Raw genomic sequence first — 19,167 nt, forward strand, 5'->3', positions numbered from 1 at the left:
TATATGATTTTACCAGTCTATAGTGTGATCTTGAGAACAGATCTTAAATAGTGTGTCATACTTGAAAGCTCTGATGTTAGTAAAATTGTAGATATGTAATAACTATGACAGTAAATAATTTACCTGCTGATTAAGTACCTGTATCAGAATCTGTGAAGTAGAGAATAGTTTGTTAATTACTGATTTTCCTCTTCAGGTTTCTTCAGAAACACCCCTACGAATATTTTAGAGATTACTAATCCTGGCTGTTCAACATCAACAAGACGAAGTATGCAGGAGCCATTCTGAGAAATATATTGAATCCAATAGCACTATAGATTTTCTCTAATGCTGTTCTCATTAAGCCAAAATAAAAACAGCTACAATTGGAATGGAGCAAGTTTATTGCCATAAAACGGTGTCTGTCCCGACTACTGCTATTTTATTGCTTTTAGTATCAGTACTGACAGGATCAGAAAAGCTGTTTCACAACAGAGATCACTCCGATGTTGAATTCCAAAATATTCCCCAGGCGGATGCTATCCTGACTCCGGAGGCGGCACAGGTAAAGATACCATTAGTAGAACTATGAAGTCACTTATCTCTCCTGCAGGAACTACCAGTTTCTCTTACAACATGGCATTGTGCATCTTCTGCAAAAACAATCTCTTAGAACTTCTCTGATAAATTTCAGACATACATTTCTTTCTCTGCTGCATATCTATTTCTAACTGATTTTGCATCCTTTCTCCTAAGGGGACATTGAAGGGATATAAAACACAATTGTTTTCTTTTATGATTCAGATAGAGCATGCCATTTTAAATTAGTTTCTAATTTACTTATACTATCAATTTTACTTTGTTCTCTTGGTATCTTTTGTTGAAAATTGAGGTATAAGCTTAAGAGTCGGCCTGCTTTTGAAGGACTATATGACAGCAGTTTTGCAAGAATGTTATCCATTTGCAAAAGCACCTTTAAACTAAAAAAATTCTGTCATGAATATGAAATGTTAAAAATATGTTTACATGGAAAGAATGTTAAGTTAAAGCTGTTGGTTTTGTATTTAAAACCTAGCAGGTAGTGTATGCTTATGTAGCATGGTTAATATAGGGTGACCATATTGCCGCTTTAAAAAGGTACACATATGAAAAATACATATGCAAGGACTGTTTTCAGGGCTGTTTAAAGAAATGGTTTGTATAAGAACCCTGACATATGTATTTTTCATGTCCCTTTTTAAAGCGGCAATATGGTCACCTTAGGTTAATAGGATAAACGCTTGTTGGCATATAGGAAAAATTCCTAGAGCCCTATTGGTGAATAGTCTAATACCTTACAAGCATAGCAATAATAGTATTCCCCTTACAGGAACTTCTATTAAAAACCTGTAATACAAATGCTAAATGATGCATAAAACTCATCAAAATCTAAATTAAAAACTAATTTTTCATGCTAGATTTTTCATAAGCTTGGTGATGTCCCCCCCCCCATAAAAAAACCCTGTCATGACACAGATTTATCCTGCTAAATTAGATTTTTCTCATGTTGCAGTATCTTGGGTTTTATGTCTACTATTCAGTGAAATCACTTACTTTCTGTTTCATTTTATTAGAATTATATTTTTATATTGCTTTGCTTCAGTGCTTATCTTGAAGACCTTGGGTTATATTGCCCATAGTTTTCTTTGTCAATAAAGCTTTGACATCTTAATTTTAATTACACTTTTGTTTTCCTCAGGTCTGATCCACTGAATTTATTTTGTGACTGTATTTTGCCATTTTCTAAATATCTCGAGTGTACACTTTAAATTTACATTTTTAATACAAAAAAACATAATTTTGGACAGCATTGTAATTCACAGCAGGACATACATTTACTTTAACTATAAGATTAGCAGATTATTATATATTTATTTTTACTATATAATGCTTAAGGGGACATGAAACCCAAATTTTTTCTTTCATGATTCATATAGAGAATACAATTTTAAACAACTTTCTAATTTACTTCTATTATCTAATCTGTTTCATTCTCTTGGTATCATTTGTTGAAGGAGCAGCAATGCACTAATGGTTTCTAACTGAACACATGGGTGAGCCAATCACAATCAATATATATATGCAGTCACCAATCAACAGATAGAATCTAGGTTCTCTGTTGCTCCTGAGCTTGCTAGATAACCCTTTCATCAAAGGATAACAAGAGAAGTAAGCACATTAAATAATAGAAGTATATTGGAAAGTTGTTTAAAATTGTATTCCCTGTCTGAATCATAAAAGAAAAAAATGTGGGTTTCATGTCCCTTTAAGGCCCAAGGGCTACAAGCATTGCTCTAGTACTGTTAGCATGAACCTGTAAGGTGCTGTCAGAATTGAGTCTTGTCTGGAAACTCCATGTGAGACTTTTTTCACCTTTATACACTGGTAGAGCGCTTGGACCAGGGGCATATTATGGGCTAGGCCAAAAATGCCAGTGCACAAGCCAGGAGTCTTTAGGGGAGCAGCAGAGTTTAAGAGGTAGTTATCTAGCATGATACCTTCCCACACTTATGCTTTCTAAAGCCTAGACTACAAGTGGAGCGCAAAAATATTACCGCTATATTGAAATCACTCAAGAGCAATCAATAATGAGCTCATAGGAAAAATCCAATTTTTTTATTGCTTGAACGATAGCTTAGGGTGCTGTAACATCTACATGTTGGATAGCAAGGGTGCGCTAAATCCCTGACATAGTAAACATCTATGGGTTTTGCGCATTCAAATTCATGTCAGATGCTGATGTTTTGCAAGTAGTGCAGTTCTTCACGTAGTTATGTTTATTATGAAAAATAATGGTTTACTTCAGGTCTTAAAAACATTTTACAGGGGTGTTTTGGATAGCACTTGAGTGCAACACTTAATTCATCACTTGTAATGCAAGTGCAATGCGCAAACTAATATGCCTCCCTACGTTATCCATTAAAAGGATAGGGTACGCTAAAAAAAGTTTCTGACACTTTAAGATGCTTCGGGTAAAATATTTTACCATCCATGTATAATACCAGATTTTGTTTTATTCTTTGTGCAAGGTCACACACAATGTAGCACACCTTGTGCAATTAATTGTGCTCCTTTTGTAATTTTTATTACAAACCAGTGATACCTAATTGTCTAGTGAAGGTGCATAAATATGATTTTACATGTTTTCAGCTACTTGACAGCAAATGACTCTAATGCACATATATATATGTCTAGATATGCATAAATATGCATGTATGTGTTTATATGTGCATATATGTCTGTAAATACATATATACACATATAAATACATAAATACATCTGTACACACACAAACATATATATATATATATATATATATATACTGTATATATATATACTGTATATATATATATATATATATATATATATATATATATATATATATATATATATATATACTGTGTGTATATATATATATATATATATATATATTTAAACATGTATATGTATGTATCTCTATGTTAAAGTGACATCAAACCCCAAAAAATGTTTTCATAATTCAGATAGAAAATATAATTTTAAACAACATTCCAATTTACTTCTATTATCTAATTTGCTTCATTCTCTTGATATACTTTTCTGAAAAGCATATCTAGACTCAGAAGTTGCTGATTGGTGGCTGCACATAGATGCCTCGTGTGATTGGCTCACCCATGTGCATTGCTATTTCTTCAACAAAGGATATCTAAATAATGAAGCAAATTAGATAATAGAAGGGAATTGGAATGTTGTTTAAAATTGTATTCTCTGTCTGGATCATGAAATAATTGTTTGGGGTTTAATGTCCCTTTAAAGGGAAATTGTACACTAGACTTTTCTTTGCATAAATGTTTTGTAGATGATCCATTTATATAGTCCATCCAGGGGGGGGGGGGGGGGGCATGGGGTGTAACAATGTATAGTTTTGCCAATTTTTAAATAACATTGTGCTGATTTTTAGACACCTATGCAAGCCTCAAAGTTTTAGATGTTTACTGATGTATACAGACTTCAGATTGCTTCTGTTTGTATAATGGGTCTTTTCATCTGCAGGGGAGGATGGGATTGCTAAATTTATAGCTTCTAAGTAAGTTTTTAAAAAGTTTTATACTGGATTTTTATATCAGTATAAGTGCATATAATTCATGTGGTAGTGTTTATTACATGCAGTTAAATGAAAATTGGTGTACTATCCCTTTAAAGCCTTTTGCAGTAGGCATGTACCCCATGGCAGAAAATGCTGCAATCTGCAATGTCATCACAGAAAATGCAGCATGTCTGCAGAAAGAGCAGAACATTTGGCCAGCTATGGATGATCACTATACTGCCATGTCCAGCTCTTACCTGATCGGTTTTGCTGATAAGCATTAAGGAAACCTAGCCACCAGCTCTCTGGCACAAATGTGAACTACATTTCCCAGCATGCTATACCTTCAGATCAAAGTGAGCAGACAGGAAGTATATATGATCACTTCACTGCACTTGTCTTAAATTAAGATGTCTACCATAAGAATTTGACTACCACGTCACTTCCTGTGACGTGTTGTCAGTTGCTGGAGGGTTGTGGCGCTCTCTGTGCATGTTTAAGGCACAATAAACAGCGCTCACTGGAGGCCCAACCTCCTACAAACAGCTGTTTAAGGTAGAACCGGTGTTCTAAAGTAAGTTGTCTACCGCGTAGGAATTGCCGCCTGATCGCTCTGTCCTTCTCTCCATAACACAGATTTTACTTTGCAATCATTTTGAAATAGTTTTTACTTGCTGTATTTAGTTCCTTTTTTGCCGTTCTATACCTTTATAGCAATATCGCAAATTAGTCAACGCTGTACTGTGCTGTATTTTTGTGTTTTCTGAATGATCATTTCCATTAGACATTGGTGGAAGCAAGAAGATAATTCATAACGACGTAAAAACGTCTGAGGATTATATTGGAGGCTTTAGGAAATGATCATTCAGAAAACACAAAAATACAGCACAGTACAGCGTTGACTAATTTGCGATATTGCTATAAAGGTATAGAACGGCGAAAAAGGAACTAAATACAGCAAGTAAAAACTATTTCAAAATGATTGCAAAATAAAATCTATGTTATGGAGAGAAGGACAGAGCGATCAGGCGGCAATTCCTACGCGGTAGACAACTTACTTTACAACACTGATGTTATCAAGTAAGTTGTCACCTATTCTGCCTTAAACAGCTGTTTGTAGGAGGTTGGGCCTCTAGCGCATGAGCAGTGAGTGCCACAAACCTCCAGCAGCTGATTAAAGTCACCGGAAGTGACGCGGTAGTCACATTCCTACGCGGTAAACAATTAACTTTAGAACACACTGTTTGTTTAAAATCCTACTAATGCGAAAGCATAGATATACATGCACCAAAGCACACAACTAAATGTTGCTGAAACCCGCCTTTTAAATGGTATAGGATGCTTTCATGCAGTACCAGGTTTTCATGCAGTTATAGACCTTGTGGGGACTGGGCAACCAAAGGGTGTATATTGTTCCTCTGTATCACAGCATGCAACAACAGGCAGCGTGGGACCCAGGCTAAACAATGAGTGAATATCATACCTCTGTAGTGCTGCACATAACCATAGTCACTGCAGGGGCCCTGTAATTAAAGGGTGCATATTGCTCCTATGCATCGTCAGGTCATTCTGCATTGTCCATTTCTGTGTGCAGCATTGTGGAGGATCAATGGGCACCCTTAATTGTCCTGCCTCTTGGTATCTATAGCTGTATTGAATCCCGGTGTTCTGTTGATTTTTGCTACCCCAATCGGAATTTGCTACCCATCAGTTATGCCACTGCATTCCAAAAATTTTATATAATGTAGAGAGAGAGAAAGAAGCACCTGAAAAAAGCACCCACTTGGATACAATATTAGGACAGAGAATTAATACTTCAATGTAAAACGTAACTTTTAACAAAATGCTATTAAAAGAGTAACAGTGTTACTCATATATAAACATATACAGATCCTAGTTTTAAAAAAGGAATATACCCTCTACCCCCAAATGCAAAGCTCAAATACCATGAATAAGCAATAGCTGTTTGAGTGCAGTTATGAAGCAATAAGCCACGGTTGTCCCATCTGACAAATACCACCAAAAATAAGCGAATCCTAATCTGAAAAGGTTGTACACAGTCCCCCAAAGTTAGTCTATACTGTGGTGGTAATTGAAAGATTATTAAAACTGTTTGGGTCCGGGCCTCCAACTCTGCAAAAATGTCTCAAACTTACATCAAAACCATCAGTACACAATAATGTAATGAAAGGGGGGCTTAAAAACGCCTGATGCGCATTTCCTCAAAGGCGAACCTGAGCAATCCTCAGTCAAACTTTAAATACCATATCTAAACCAATCATAGAGCAGTGTTCACACACTCCCCTAAGGTTAGCCTATCCGTGTTTGACCTGTATGTGATAGGGTTATATCATCATGTGATTTGTTTCAAAGCATCTGATTATGTGTACCTCCTTCTTGATAGGATGTTTCTCTATCACATTATCCTATCTGTTTGTATCAATAATTTGTAACATTGGCTAATTAATGATTTTATTGTTGACATATCCCAGAAATAGATATAGAAAGCGATTAGTATGGCCAGCACTGACACTGAAAAGTGACTTCTCAAATGTTTGTAGATATCCGCTCATCGTAATAACCCCATTGTTTACTTCCTTCATTATAGGGTATTGTCCCGATCAGGTGACACCTTATGTTTACTTGTTTAACTTAAGTAGATGGGCATGATTATCAATATCGCTTTTAGTGAGAATGTCTTCAAACTATATTCACACAATTCTAAGTGCCATGAATTAGCACTAACTCAATCACCCAAATTCTGCACAATCATACGAACACAAGGATATTTTAAGGACAGCATATCCCCAACATCTGATTGTATACACCTCTTCCGCGATAGGCTGTGTTCCTATCACGTGATCCTGTCTGTTTACATTAGTAACCTGTACATGTACATAAACTTAAGTAAACTGTTTACTTAAAGGACCAGTAAATACAGTAGATTTGCATAATCAACAAATGCATGATAAGAAGACAATGCAATAGCACTTAGTCTGAACTTCAAATGAGTAGCAGATTTTGTTTAAATAAATTGCAAAGTTATGTCTATTTCCACTCCCCCTGTATCATGTGACAGCCATCAGCCAGTCACAAATGCATATACGTATATGCTGTGAACTCTTGCACATGCTCAGTAGGAGCTGGTGACTCAAAAAGTGTAAATATTAAAAGATTGTGCACATTTTGTTAATTGAAGTAAATTGGAAAGTTGTTTAAAATTGCATGCTGTGGTTCTGGGGAGGTGGTTCCGGAGGAGGAGCTCAGGTGTATGGTCGTCTGTTGCACCTGTCTAGCATTACCTCCACACTAAGCTGCTGGTGAAATTTTTTGCGCCTAAAACCCTCAGACCTGGGTGGCTTGATAAAGTTAATCCACCGCTTCTGGAACCACACAGTGCCATAACATTGCACTGAGCTGCAGGCTGCAGCTATTTGAGAACATTATTCGCAAATTTAACACTGCAGAAAAGAGACTGTTGCGGTAAATTGGGAAAAATTTACCTAGCTTTTGTTAATTTGATCTCACACCTGAATAGGAGTCGAGGACGGCTTAGTTTGACAATAAGAGATTTACCTGGCTGATATCCCCCTTATGGCCAAAGCAACGGCAAATCACTGAATTTGGAGTGCTATTTTTGTACACCGGGTCTGTGACACCCGCAACCCTCTGGCTCCCCCTGCTTACATTTTTTGATACCTGGCTACAGAACCGTAGCTTCTTACCGCACAGAGTGGTCCCAGGCCGACCCGGGTTACATTTGCCTGCAGGAAGGGAAGAGGCAGAGAGGCTTTGGAAGCGGCTGTCTTTCTCCCAAGTGCTCCCTCCCACCGGTGCTGCGTGAGGGGCACGGACTCTTACCTTCACCTCTCCTGCTCCTAGACTGGATCCTCCTGCTTTCGATACCTGGCTGCAGAACTGAAGCTTCTTACCTAATGGAGGGGTTCCGGGCACTCCCCTGCTACACCTGCCTGCGGGAAGAGAGGGAATAGAGGGGCTCTGGAGACGGCTGTTCCTCATCCGAGTGTTCCCTCCCACCGGTGCTGCGTGAGGGACGCGGATCGTTTCTCTTGCCTCTCCTGTTCCTGGACCAGCTGCTTCTTCATTCCCTGGTATTGGCCTGGTTTGGAGGTCACTGGGTAGCATTCCTTGATCCGGGCGTAGTTTGATCAAGCGATCCCCCTCCCACCGGTGCTGCGTGAGGGGGGCCGCACTGGAGAAAGGCTCTCTCACTTACCGCAGACAAGCCAGGAGCCAACAACGGGTAATGTTAAAATTGACTATATGTCATCTCCCTCTTATTTCATATATGGAGGTCATAGACTGTTAAAAAAGCATTAAATGAACATTGCTTAACACGGCCCTCAGGAATAAACTGACATAAGTTTATAAGAGGACATAACTGTATATTGTCTATAATATTGGACTTCCTTAATATTTCTACCTGGATCTGGCGCAATACATCTACATTGGCATAAAATACCTGACTATTGGTAGATGGACGCTAACCCCCACAAATATAATATCATATCACTAATTCTGGGGTTGTTCCCTGTCTTTCTAACTGTTATTGTATGTTTTTTACACTATGCAAATTTTTTTTTTTCTTTTTCTCTTTTAAAAAGGCATTACTATTTTATTGTTTTCACCACTTTAATGGTATTAGATGCTAAGTAATATTACTGATCAGCCCAATATGGCCATACAATTTGTTTTTGCAGCAGGGCCTGATTTTAGGCTCTGGCTAAATCGTGTTTAACAACCTAGGTGTTAAAGTAGTGCAGGCTCCTTTTTTTCTCTTTTTTTCTTCTTCTAGATTTACGCCTGGTTGAAAATTAAAAGGTTATATATCCATAAATATAAATTGAAAAAGCAAGGGCGGCAGATTAAAATACTTTATTTTTTCTTTCTAGGATACAGTTTAACAGAAATTCCATATAAATAGACATTTGTAAGGATAAATTTTTAAGACCAGCAATTGCCTCTATTTTTTTCTTTGTAATAATTAGGACCTGGTGTGAACTGATGTAATTCAATTCTTAGAAGTTCCCAAGAGCTAATCTATTCTTCATATATATCACACAACTTAAATAGCATGCTACCTGCTTAATAGAAGCTGGGTGCCGCTCAGAAAAGGAAACAGAAAAGTTAACTAAAGCTATATTTATACCTACAATATAAGACATAAAAAGGACCTGTTGAAATAAGGTACAGACAGGTCAGTGTATATTTCTATGTGTCTGTAAGACATATAGTTTCCATCTGTTGGAATAACACTAGATCCTTGCTGAATTCAATTCAAGTAGGCTAACTATACTAGTCTCCTTGGGGGCACTCCCTTTTCTTTTTTCTTTTTCGGTTTATGTTCCTTGTATCTTTTTTCAGGAAATTGGGTGATCCTTAAAGGGACACATTGTTAATACCGCTGGTAAAAATTAATGTGGCGTCTTCTTTCATTTATATTATCTCCTGGCCCTTGCATCCATGTTTGGACTTATGCACACGCTAAACTAGCACTAGTTTAATTCTCACTTTACCCTTTCCCTCTTCCCTCCCCCCCCCCTCTTTTAAAATCCCTTTTTTTTTTTTTTTTTTTTTCTCTCCTACCCTTCTTCCTCACTTGATATCATCACCGTGCACATACCTGCCCTCACTTGTCTGTTCGAGATCGCTTCGCCCTCTCGAAATTTAACCTTATAACCACTGTAAACCCTTGCACCAATCTCACGTAACACAATTCTGGTGTATTTATTTTTTCTTTTCCCCTTCTCGGCTGTTTTCTCTTTCGGCACATGGACAAATTCCTTCACACTTCACCTAGGAATCCCTCTCCAAACATGGCAGCAAGACAGAGGGATAGGAAATTGAAGGCTAACCAAGAGACCGCAACGGATGCACAACCTTCACTGTTAAACATATCAGCGGTACAAGAAATAACTAATATCCATAGCTTGGTTGCTAGTATATCTGAAGTACTCTCTCCTAAATTTGAAGCTCTCAGAGCTGAAATTAAGCAAGATTTTCTCTCCTTGACACAGGAGGTTCGTCAATTCTCTAGCAGGCTCCAAGAAGCCGAACAAAGAATTTCGGACCTGGAAGACCTAACAATAACACATAGTTCAAATCTTGAAGTGGTAAATACTAATTTACAAAAAATTCAAAAAAAATTAGAGGACTTAGAAAACCGCTCTAGAAGAAATAATGTAAGAATAGTGGGTCTACCGGAAGAACAGCAGTATGAAAACCTTGTCAATTTTGTATCAGAAATCTTGCCTGCAACTTTAAAAATGCCATCCACCTTCTATCCCATTCCAGTAGAGAGAGCGCATAGACTAGGCCCACCTCATATAGGCGATAAAGGTAGAACCAGGCCCAGATCTGTTATAGCTAGACTATTAAATTTTCAAGATAAACTTACTTTACTCCAGTACTATCGAAAACAGCAGCCGGTTAAGGTTGGTGATGCTACAATTCTTTTGTTTCAGGATTTCTCTGCGGATACCACAGCAAAGAGAAGGGAGCTTGCCCCTGTTTGCTCTAAGCTAATACAAAAAGGATACCAGGCAACCATAATATATCCCTATAAATTAAAGGTTAAAGTTAGAGAGGTTACTCATTTCTTTGAAGAAGCCCACTTGGCTGAGAACTTCTATAATACATTGGATCCCTTGGTTCAGGGACAACATGGCTGAATATTTCAATTTTGTATAACATGTAGATAAATGTTTTTGAGGACGATTGTGTTTTTTTTTGAATATGAGACTCAAGATTTAAACACCCCCCCCCCAGTGTGGAAAGATTCTACTACTATGCAATTATTATAAAAAATTTTTTTTTTTTTTTTCCTCTCTCTCTGCCCCTTCTTCCTTCTCTGCCCCTTTTTCCTCCTCTACCCCCCTAACTCATAAATGGCACTACGGAAGGATGAATGTAAAATAGTGTCATGGAATGTAGGTGGCATATCCACCCCTATAAAAAGGAAGGCGATCCTCACTCAGCTCCGGAAAATTAAGACTGATATAGGTTTTATTCAAGAAACCCACCTATCTGCAGAAGAATCTTTAAAACTTAAATCAACATGGGTAAAGGAAGTATATTTTGCACCTAGTGTCAAGAGAAAGAAGGGGGTAGCGATACTAATAGGAAAAAAAATTAATACGGAGGTGGTACACTTTGAGGCTGATCCAGGGGGGAGATATGTTCTTTTGAAAATAAAGATTGCTCGGGAGATGTATACGCTGTGCAACACATATGGCCCCAATGCTTTTTTTTTTTTTTTTTAAATATTTTTATTGAGGTAAAGTTTGGTATACAAATAAGATATGTAAAACATTCCATAATTGCCATCACAAGTAACATAGTGCAAGGTTCATCATATAGTAAAAATGCTGCAAAGTGTTAACAGTGATATAAACTGGTATAACAACAAAGTAAATAAGGTTAGAAAAATAAAAAAAGTTTTGTAAGAACACGATACAGTCTTGCCTGTGATGATTTAAGCCTCTCCTCTTATAAAAAGGGCCACTCTTGGACCCCTGACTAAGTGCGAGTTTTACCATGGTAGGGGGCTACAAACTATGTAGGAGATCACTCATGGATCTTATGCTATTTACCTCAGTTTTATTTATTTTTTAAAGTTATAGTAATTTTATATTTCTACATATTTAAATGTGAAACAATCAAACTATCCTGCTAAATTAGAAAAAAAAATAAGGATAAATGTTGAATTCAGTTATGTAGCAGGGCATGCTTATAGAGAGTTTGGGGGTGCGGTATAGGTTAGAGAAACCGCTTATTTAGTCCTCCTACTACAGGAGGCACATTAAGCAAAAAGGGAGGGAGGGGGGGGGGAGGAGGTGGTAATTCAAGTTTAATGGTCTAGGTGGAAGACTCGTGAGTGCATAAATTGTCAGCTGTTATATGCGATAGTTAGCTGATTGTATACTGGATTGTGATTGCGCTCAATTTAGAGAGGTCTAAGGACTGAACTACACCAATTGTAATGGGTAATATGAGTCGCGGAGGGTATTATGGCTAGGAGATAGTAGGGCTTTGGCAGGTCCAGCCCGCGCTAGACATCTAAGGGGCGTTTTGATACAAGACTGCATGTCCCATTTTAGTACCTATAGGACTAGAAAATGAGCTGTGGTGCCAATATTTAATTGATTTAATCCTCCTGCTAAGGGATGCTTATTATGTGGGGTGGGGGGGTAGGAGGTGATGAGTTGCATATGTTAAGCAGATAAGATGTCTGACTATCATCCGTGTGCACCAAATATTTATACTTGTAAGAAAATTGGTTAGGACGTCTAATACAATATCAATAATCTTCTACAGCTGTTTGACATGACTGTCTAAATTCAATTTGCAAGGTGGGTTAAACTGAGTAAGGTATTATATATGATCTACTGTACAGACTCTAAATTTTAGGAGTAGTATGCTGAAAATATAGTGCTCAAATCATTAAACCTGGGTATGTGATAACCTAATGCTATCTGGTAAACAAGAAGGGTATGGAAAATACAGGTAACAGTTCCCGGTATAAATAAGCAGTGTTTGGCATTTTTGAGGGGCAAGGTACTGAACAGACTATAGGAGATCGGAACCAGGTAAAAATAAGTGGGTGTTACTTAAACCATTAAATAGCTCCTCCTAAAGAACCAAAATACTCTAACTCCCGGATGTGGGTCCACCATCCAGGAACAGAAGGTCATATATGAGCAGCACCTAGGGAAAGGAGGCTATTACAACCCATAATATGCTATAGTAAAGGATTAATACTTGTATGTGACACCCTAACTAGTATGTCCAGAGCTGTAAAGTGGGCATATCCTCAGACCTCACTGCAACCTTCAAGGCATAACAAGGGAACTGGCAGTGTATTATAGAGATAATCTCAGGTTACAAACTCCATAAATTTAATGTTATGAAAAATAAGCACGATGTGGAGGTTTTAAATAACAGAATATGACAGCTTATTAAACAGGATATTAACATATTCACTCAAACAACTACATTAAGGGTCAAAATTAAATTCAAACTGATAAGTATGTACCAGAGGATCCCATGTCCCCTAACACAAAACTTAGGTTGTCATGCACAACATAACCGATAACTTTAACCAAATTTGTGAGTGTAAAGTATATAGATAAAAGAGTTGGCTGAATTAAGTGCACTGTCCATTAACTCATGAAACAACATATGCAGTCAACTTAGCCCACTTCATGATAGGACAAGCACAGCGTTAACATAATGTCACCTTCGCTACAGAGACACAATAACATAGCATGTAAAGGATCGTGTACAGTCCATAAGGTCACTTTAGCAGTATTGTATATACTCCACATAGGTATAACTTTGATAACTTAGTATATAAGCAGAGTATCATTGACAATGTGATGCTGGGAATTTAAGCACTGAGTGCGGCATTACGTTCAGTGACATACAGATTGTTTCTAAAATCTAAAGGTTAGTTAGCCATCATACAAACAGTAATATATAGTCAGAATAATTTAACTGGACATAAATAGCCTTATAACCACAAATGGAAACATGTGAAACATATAAACTGAGACTAGAACACCGAATTATCATGTATCTATAAAACCTTTAGGTACTCTAAAGAATAGGACTGGGTGAACATGTAAAAATCAAACAGTAACAGTAACCCAACTTGCGTGCATAAAGCATGGAGATGAAACAAGAGAACTGTTCATAACTGGTGAACTGTCTGTTATCACATGAAGTGATTGCTGTTACCGATGTAGTTAACCCACTTCATGATAATATCCTGCTCCAACAGAGATAAATAAGTAAGTAATCAGCCTTCCATGACTTATGTCCCATTTCAAGAAGCCGCGCCACCAGGGTCCCAGCTTGCATGGGTCTGAGAAATGAGCCTCTGTGCTAGGCTAAACCTTCGTTCATTAAGGTAGAGGCAGCTCCGGGTCAGGCCAGCCTGTAGAAGGGGCCAGGCCAAGCACTTATCTGTAGTTGCAGACTGCAGGACCAGGCTTAGCAGTAACTCACAATTTTTGAGACATCCCAGACTAAGATTGTCGACTCTGAGTAGGCTCTGGGCCTCAGAGGAACTCCGGTAAAGTAGCTGGTGGTAGTCTGGAGTCTTCTCAGTGTGCTGACATATGCCTGCCTGTTGCGTCGAATCAAGCACCTCAGCTCTTGTTTTTGGCCAAGTGCCGGGCTCCAAAATATCAGTGCGTGTAGTTGCTTTTATGCTGCTATGTAGGGAAGTATGCTCTGCTTCCGGCGGCCAAGATGGCGGCAGCCCCAACTCCACCATATCTTCTGCGACAGCACATACCCGTTCACCAGCGGCTAGGGGACTCGATGAGGCGGCATGTATTGTAATTAAAGTAAACGCTTCAGCAACTGCGTCCAAAAGGCTGTCATTATGCAGTTGTAACAAGTCCTTTATCTGCTGTAGAAGAAGCGCTGCCATATTCCTTGTATTCACGCTACCGGGCAATAGGAATTAGCAAGCATGGGATATAAAGGGAAAAATACAGTATAAAGCCTTAAAAAAGTTCCTTGTGATGGCAGAAAGGCTAGGTCATCATGCGAGTTCCAAAAATAGGGTCAAGGGTGAGAAAAAGAAGTAATAAAGCCTTTGAGAATAGTAGGAATATTAGGAGCTTTGGCAATATGCGTCTAGTCTCGGTGGATGTTGGCTCCGCCCCCGGCCCCAATGCTTTTGATCCAAAATATTGGAATACTTTGCAGACTAAACTTTTATCTTACACGGAAGGCTGTTTAATTATGGGCGGAGATTACAATATGGCACCTCAGTGTCCAATTGACAGGTTAAGACACGGCGTCAAACAATTGAAACAAAAAAAGGACAATTTAGAATGTAAGATGCTCAAAAAGATTACACAGAATCTAGCACTGCGAGATATCTGGAGGCATCAGAATCCTTCCATACAGAACTTCACTTGTCTTTCTAAGGCGCATAAGACACTTTCTAGAATTGACCTATTTTTAATTGATGAGCGTATACTAACAAGAGGGGTAAAATCAGATATAATGCCTATTCTTCTCTCGGACCACGCGCCGATTGTTCTTGAGTTTCAACTTTCACATCTGCATCCTACTTCACTACGCTTTTTCTTCCCTTATTATTTGATGTCTGAGATAAAATTTAAGAACTGGCTTATAAATAAATATAAGGAATATGTACATTTCAATAAAGACTATTTAAGCTCTCCTGGAATATTCTGGGATACCGCGAAAGCAGTAATGAGAGGGGAGATTACTTCATATAATATTGCCTTACATAAGAAAATCAGGTATAGAGAAAGAGAGTCATGTCGATATCTGACTAATACTTACAATCAGTATCTGCTGGATAAAACTCCTTTAAATTGGGCAAAATATGTCAAAGCAAAAAATGAAAGGGATACCTTTGTAATATTTCAAGAGACACAAAAAGAATTAAAAATGCAGGCTAAGCTATACAGATACGGTAATAAATCAGGTAAGATGTTGGCTAAACTTATTAGAAATGAGAAAAAACAACCAATCATAGTTAAATTGTACAACAAAGGACTACAGCTTTCAAAAGCTGATGATATTCTGGAGGCATTCCAAGAATATTATCAGGAACTATATTCATTTAAAACAAGTGACATACAGAAATCTGCTGACTTCTGGAGGGATATCACATATCCTATAGCCACATCAGAAATGGCTAACAGTCTTAACGCTCCTATTTCCATAGAAGAAATAGAGAAAACAATATCTAAACTTTCTTTAAACAAGGCAGCAGGCCCAGACGGTCTTCCCAGTGAATTCTATAAGATCCTGGTTAGCGAAGCAACCCCACATCTTTGTACGCTTTTTAATAGTTTTTTCATTAATGGCGAATTCCTTCTTCATTCTGTAACTCTCACACAACTTTGATATTAAAAAGTGGAAAAGATCCTGAGTGCAAAGAATCTTACAGACCGATTGCTCTGCTAAATTCAGACTATAAAATCCTAACTGCAATCTTAGCATCCAGATTTCAAGGGATGCTTTCAGAAATCATTCACACTGATCAATCAGGCTTTCTAAATAACCGTAATTCGGCTGCAAAAATTAGAGAAGCTTTATTAGTGACAGAATATTTTGAGGTTCTGTCCAATCTAAATAGTGGGGGGAGGACATACCTGATCTTGCCATTATCTCCTTAGATGCTGAAAAAGCCTTCGATTCAATCTTTTATGAACATATTAAAACTTCGTTAAGCCATTTCGGAATTAGAGGTAATTTCCTTGAATTTATCGAGAATCTATATAAACAACCATCTACAAGATTAATAGTGAATAACAACATCTCTCCTCCTATTCTACTGGGTAGAGGAACGAGGCAGGGCTGTCCTCTCTCCCCGCTTTTATTTAATGTTTCTATTGAACCTCTGGCAATTAAGATCCGCCACCACTTGGATGGCATAAAAATTCGCAACTCCGAAATAAAAATTGGATTATATGCAGATGACCTGCTGCTTTATTTAGCTAACACTAAATTAAACTTACCAAAACTTTTTCACATATTGGAACAATTCGGTTCATTCTCTGGATATAAAGTAAATACAACAAAATCAGAGATATTCTGGCTCAGGAAAAACAGCACCTCCATACTAAAAACCCCTTTTCACCAAGTAACAGATTCTTTTAAATATCTAGGGATTCATATCCCAACAAGGAGTGCAGATCTTTATGCTTTGAATATCCCTCCAGTAGTAAAAACGATTAAGGAAAAGCTTCTGTTGTGGCGAAACCTTCCATTATCGCTTTCTGGAAGAATCGCTCTTTTTAAGATGGTTCTTTTGCCGAAATTATTGTATATACTTCAAAATACACCAATAATTCTTCTAGGAAAGGATATACGTGCAATTAACACCTCACTTATACAGTTCCTATGGCAGAATAAGAGGTCAAAGATCTCTCTTATGAAACTCTCGGTATTAAAAGAAAATGGAGGCTTAGCTTTACCAGACATAAGACTGTATAATCTCTCTTTTCTTGCTCGAGTCGTAGCAGACTGGATTTCATCCAACAACTATGTTCTGAACAATTATCTTGAGACCAACGTTTGTTATCCGTATTCTCTGACTGCGCTACTACATTTATTACCTAAAGAACTTCCAGCAGAAATCAAAAGATTTAAAACAATTCTCAATCCACTTAAGGCGTGGCATAAAATAGTAACTCTTCTTTCAATTAATAACAAGGCCTCTTGTCTCTTGCCTATACTAGGTAACCCTACTTTCCAAGCTGGTTTGCACTCAGAGGTTTTTAGAAAATGGCATTCTTCCGGATTAACAAAGGTATATCAAGTAATAGATAGAGGAAGGAAATGCATTAAAACATTTCAGGAATTAAAAAGGGACTTCGACCTGTCCAATAAAGACTTTTTTGCATATTTGCAATTAAGACATTTTGTTCAGGACCTAGTTAAAAAAGCAGGCTGGGAATGGGGATTAGGTAAAATGGAGGATTGGCTTATCTTAACAAAAAGGGGCCATATGTCAGTTGCACCGTGTTATCATCTTCTCTGTGCGAATAAAGGGGCGCCGGTCTTGGCAAAATTGGCCTCCTATTGGAATACATTAATCCCTCAGAATAGTATTGAGTCAAAAACTATACAACGGTCAATTAAAAAAATTACTCAGGTGACACTATCTGCAACCTGGAGAGAGGCCCATATCAAGCTTCTTCATGGCGCATACTTTACCCCTGAGAGAGGTTTTAAGTGTGCTAATATGGGGTTTAATAAATGTCCTAAATGTTCTTATCAGGCAGCTGATCTAATACATATGTTCTGGTACTGTCCAAAGATTAAAAATCTCTGGATCAAGGTTGAATACTGGCTAAAGAAGGTACTAAAGATAGAACATGTTTCTTTGACACTATATCAGATAATACTTTGTCTCAAAAAAGATTCTGGCAGACAAAATAGTGAAAGAATAATAATCTCCACTATTCTTGCCACCAGATATCTAATTTGTAAAAAGTGGAAAAGCTGTACAATACCAAGTATCTCTGAAATTAAAAACTGCATGAAAAAGCAGTGCATTTTAGAGCAGAGAGGTGCGGATATAAACAATGAACAGGACATTAAAAGATTCTTTGATAAATGGGCAGCCTTTTTAAAAAAAATTCTCGCCACAGAAATAGATCATATAATCTTTCCCTTCAGGAACACAGAAATTGTTCTATTAGGAAACTGGTAGAGAAGCAGGAGGAAGAAGGTGACAGAGAGCCATTTTTTCCCTTTTTTTTTTTTTTTTTTCTTTTTTTTTCTCTCCTGGCGGTGAACCAGCTGTGTCGCTCTTCCGCACAGGGGGGGAGGGGGGAACGAGAGGGGGGGGAGGATGTGAAAAATAAAGACCCCAAGCACTTACCGAGATTAAATTGACTAGGTTATATTAATATGTTGATTAGTGTATATATGTATAAAAGAACATAGTATTATCTGAATGAACCTACAATAATTTTCTGATTATGTCATGCTGCTTATAGTATTCTTTAGGGGGGGAAGGGGGTGAAAAACAAAAACCCCAAGCATTGTCGAGAACAAATTGATCATGCTATGTCAATATGTTGATATATCTATATGTATAAATGAATATAGTATTATCTGGATGAACCTATTATTATTTTTTGATTATGTCATGTTGTTCATATTACTTTTATTTTCTTTTGACAAAGTCTTGGATTATAAATAAAGGATAAAAAAAAAAAAATTGCATGCTGTATCTGAATCATGAAGTTTAATTTTCACTTGAGTGTCCCTTTAAGTTTATGTACATTTCGAGGGTGCACGCATGTGCATACAAAGCGTTGAGACTTGCTACTAGCTGTTGGAATTTGCTACGCTGTCAGTGCACATACATCACAGCATTCTACACATTCTTTACAACATATGGGGAATGTAGTGACGTACATGTGCGCATGCGCACTGACAGGGTAGCAAATTCCGACGGGGTAGAAAAAATTGACAGAAAATTGGCACTGCAGTTATTATACTGTATATACCATTTAAATACTGTTTTTCAGCAAAGCGTACCTGTCTATTACCAT

General features: G+C 37.6%; 1 protein-coding gene across 1 annotated transcript in view; it reads left to right on the plus strand.

The window, feature by feature from the left end:
- The first annotated feature begins 304 nt into the window (after positions 1 to 304).
- Positions 305 to 19,167, plus strand: part of LOC128664093 (matrix metalloproteinase-21) — a 131,535-nt gene continuing 112,672 nt past the window's right edge. Inside the window, exon 1 of the mRNA XM_053718775.1 lies at positions 305 to 544. Within this exon, the coding sequence (XP_053574750.1) occupies positions 371 to 544 (174 nt within the window). The 5' untranslated portion in view covers positions 305 to 370. The remainder of the gene's footprint in view (positions 545 to 19,167) is intronic.

This window comes from Bombina bombina, chromosome 6, assembly GCF_027579735.1.
Source record: "Bombina bombina isolate aBomBom1 chromosome 6, aBomBom1.pri, whole genome shotgun sequence".
NCBI lineage: Eukaryota > Metazoa > Chordata > Amphibia > Anura > Bombinatoridae > Bombina > Bombina bombina.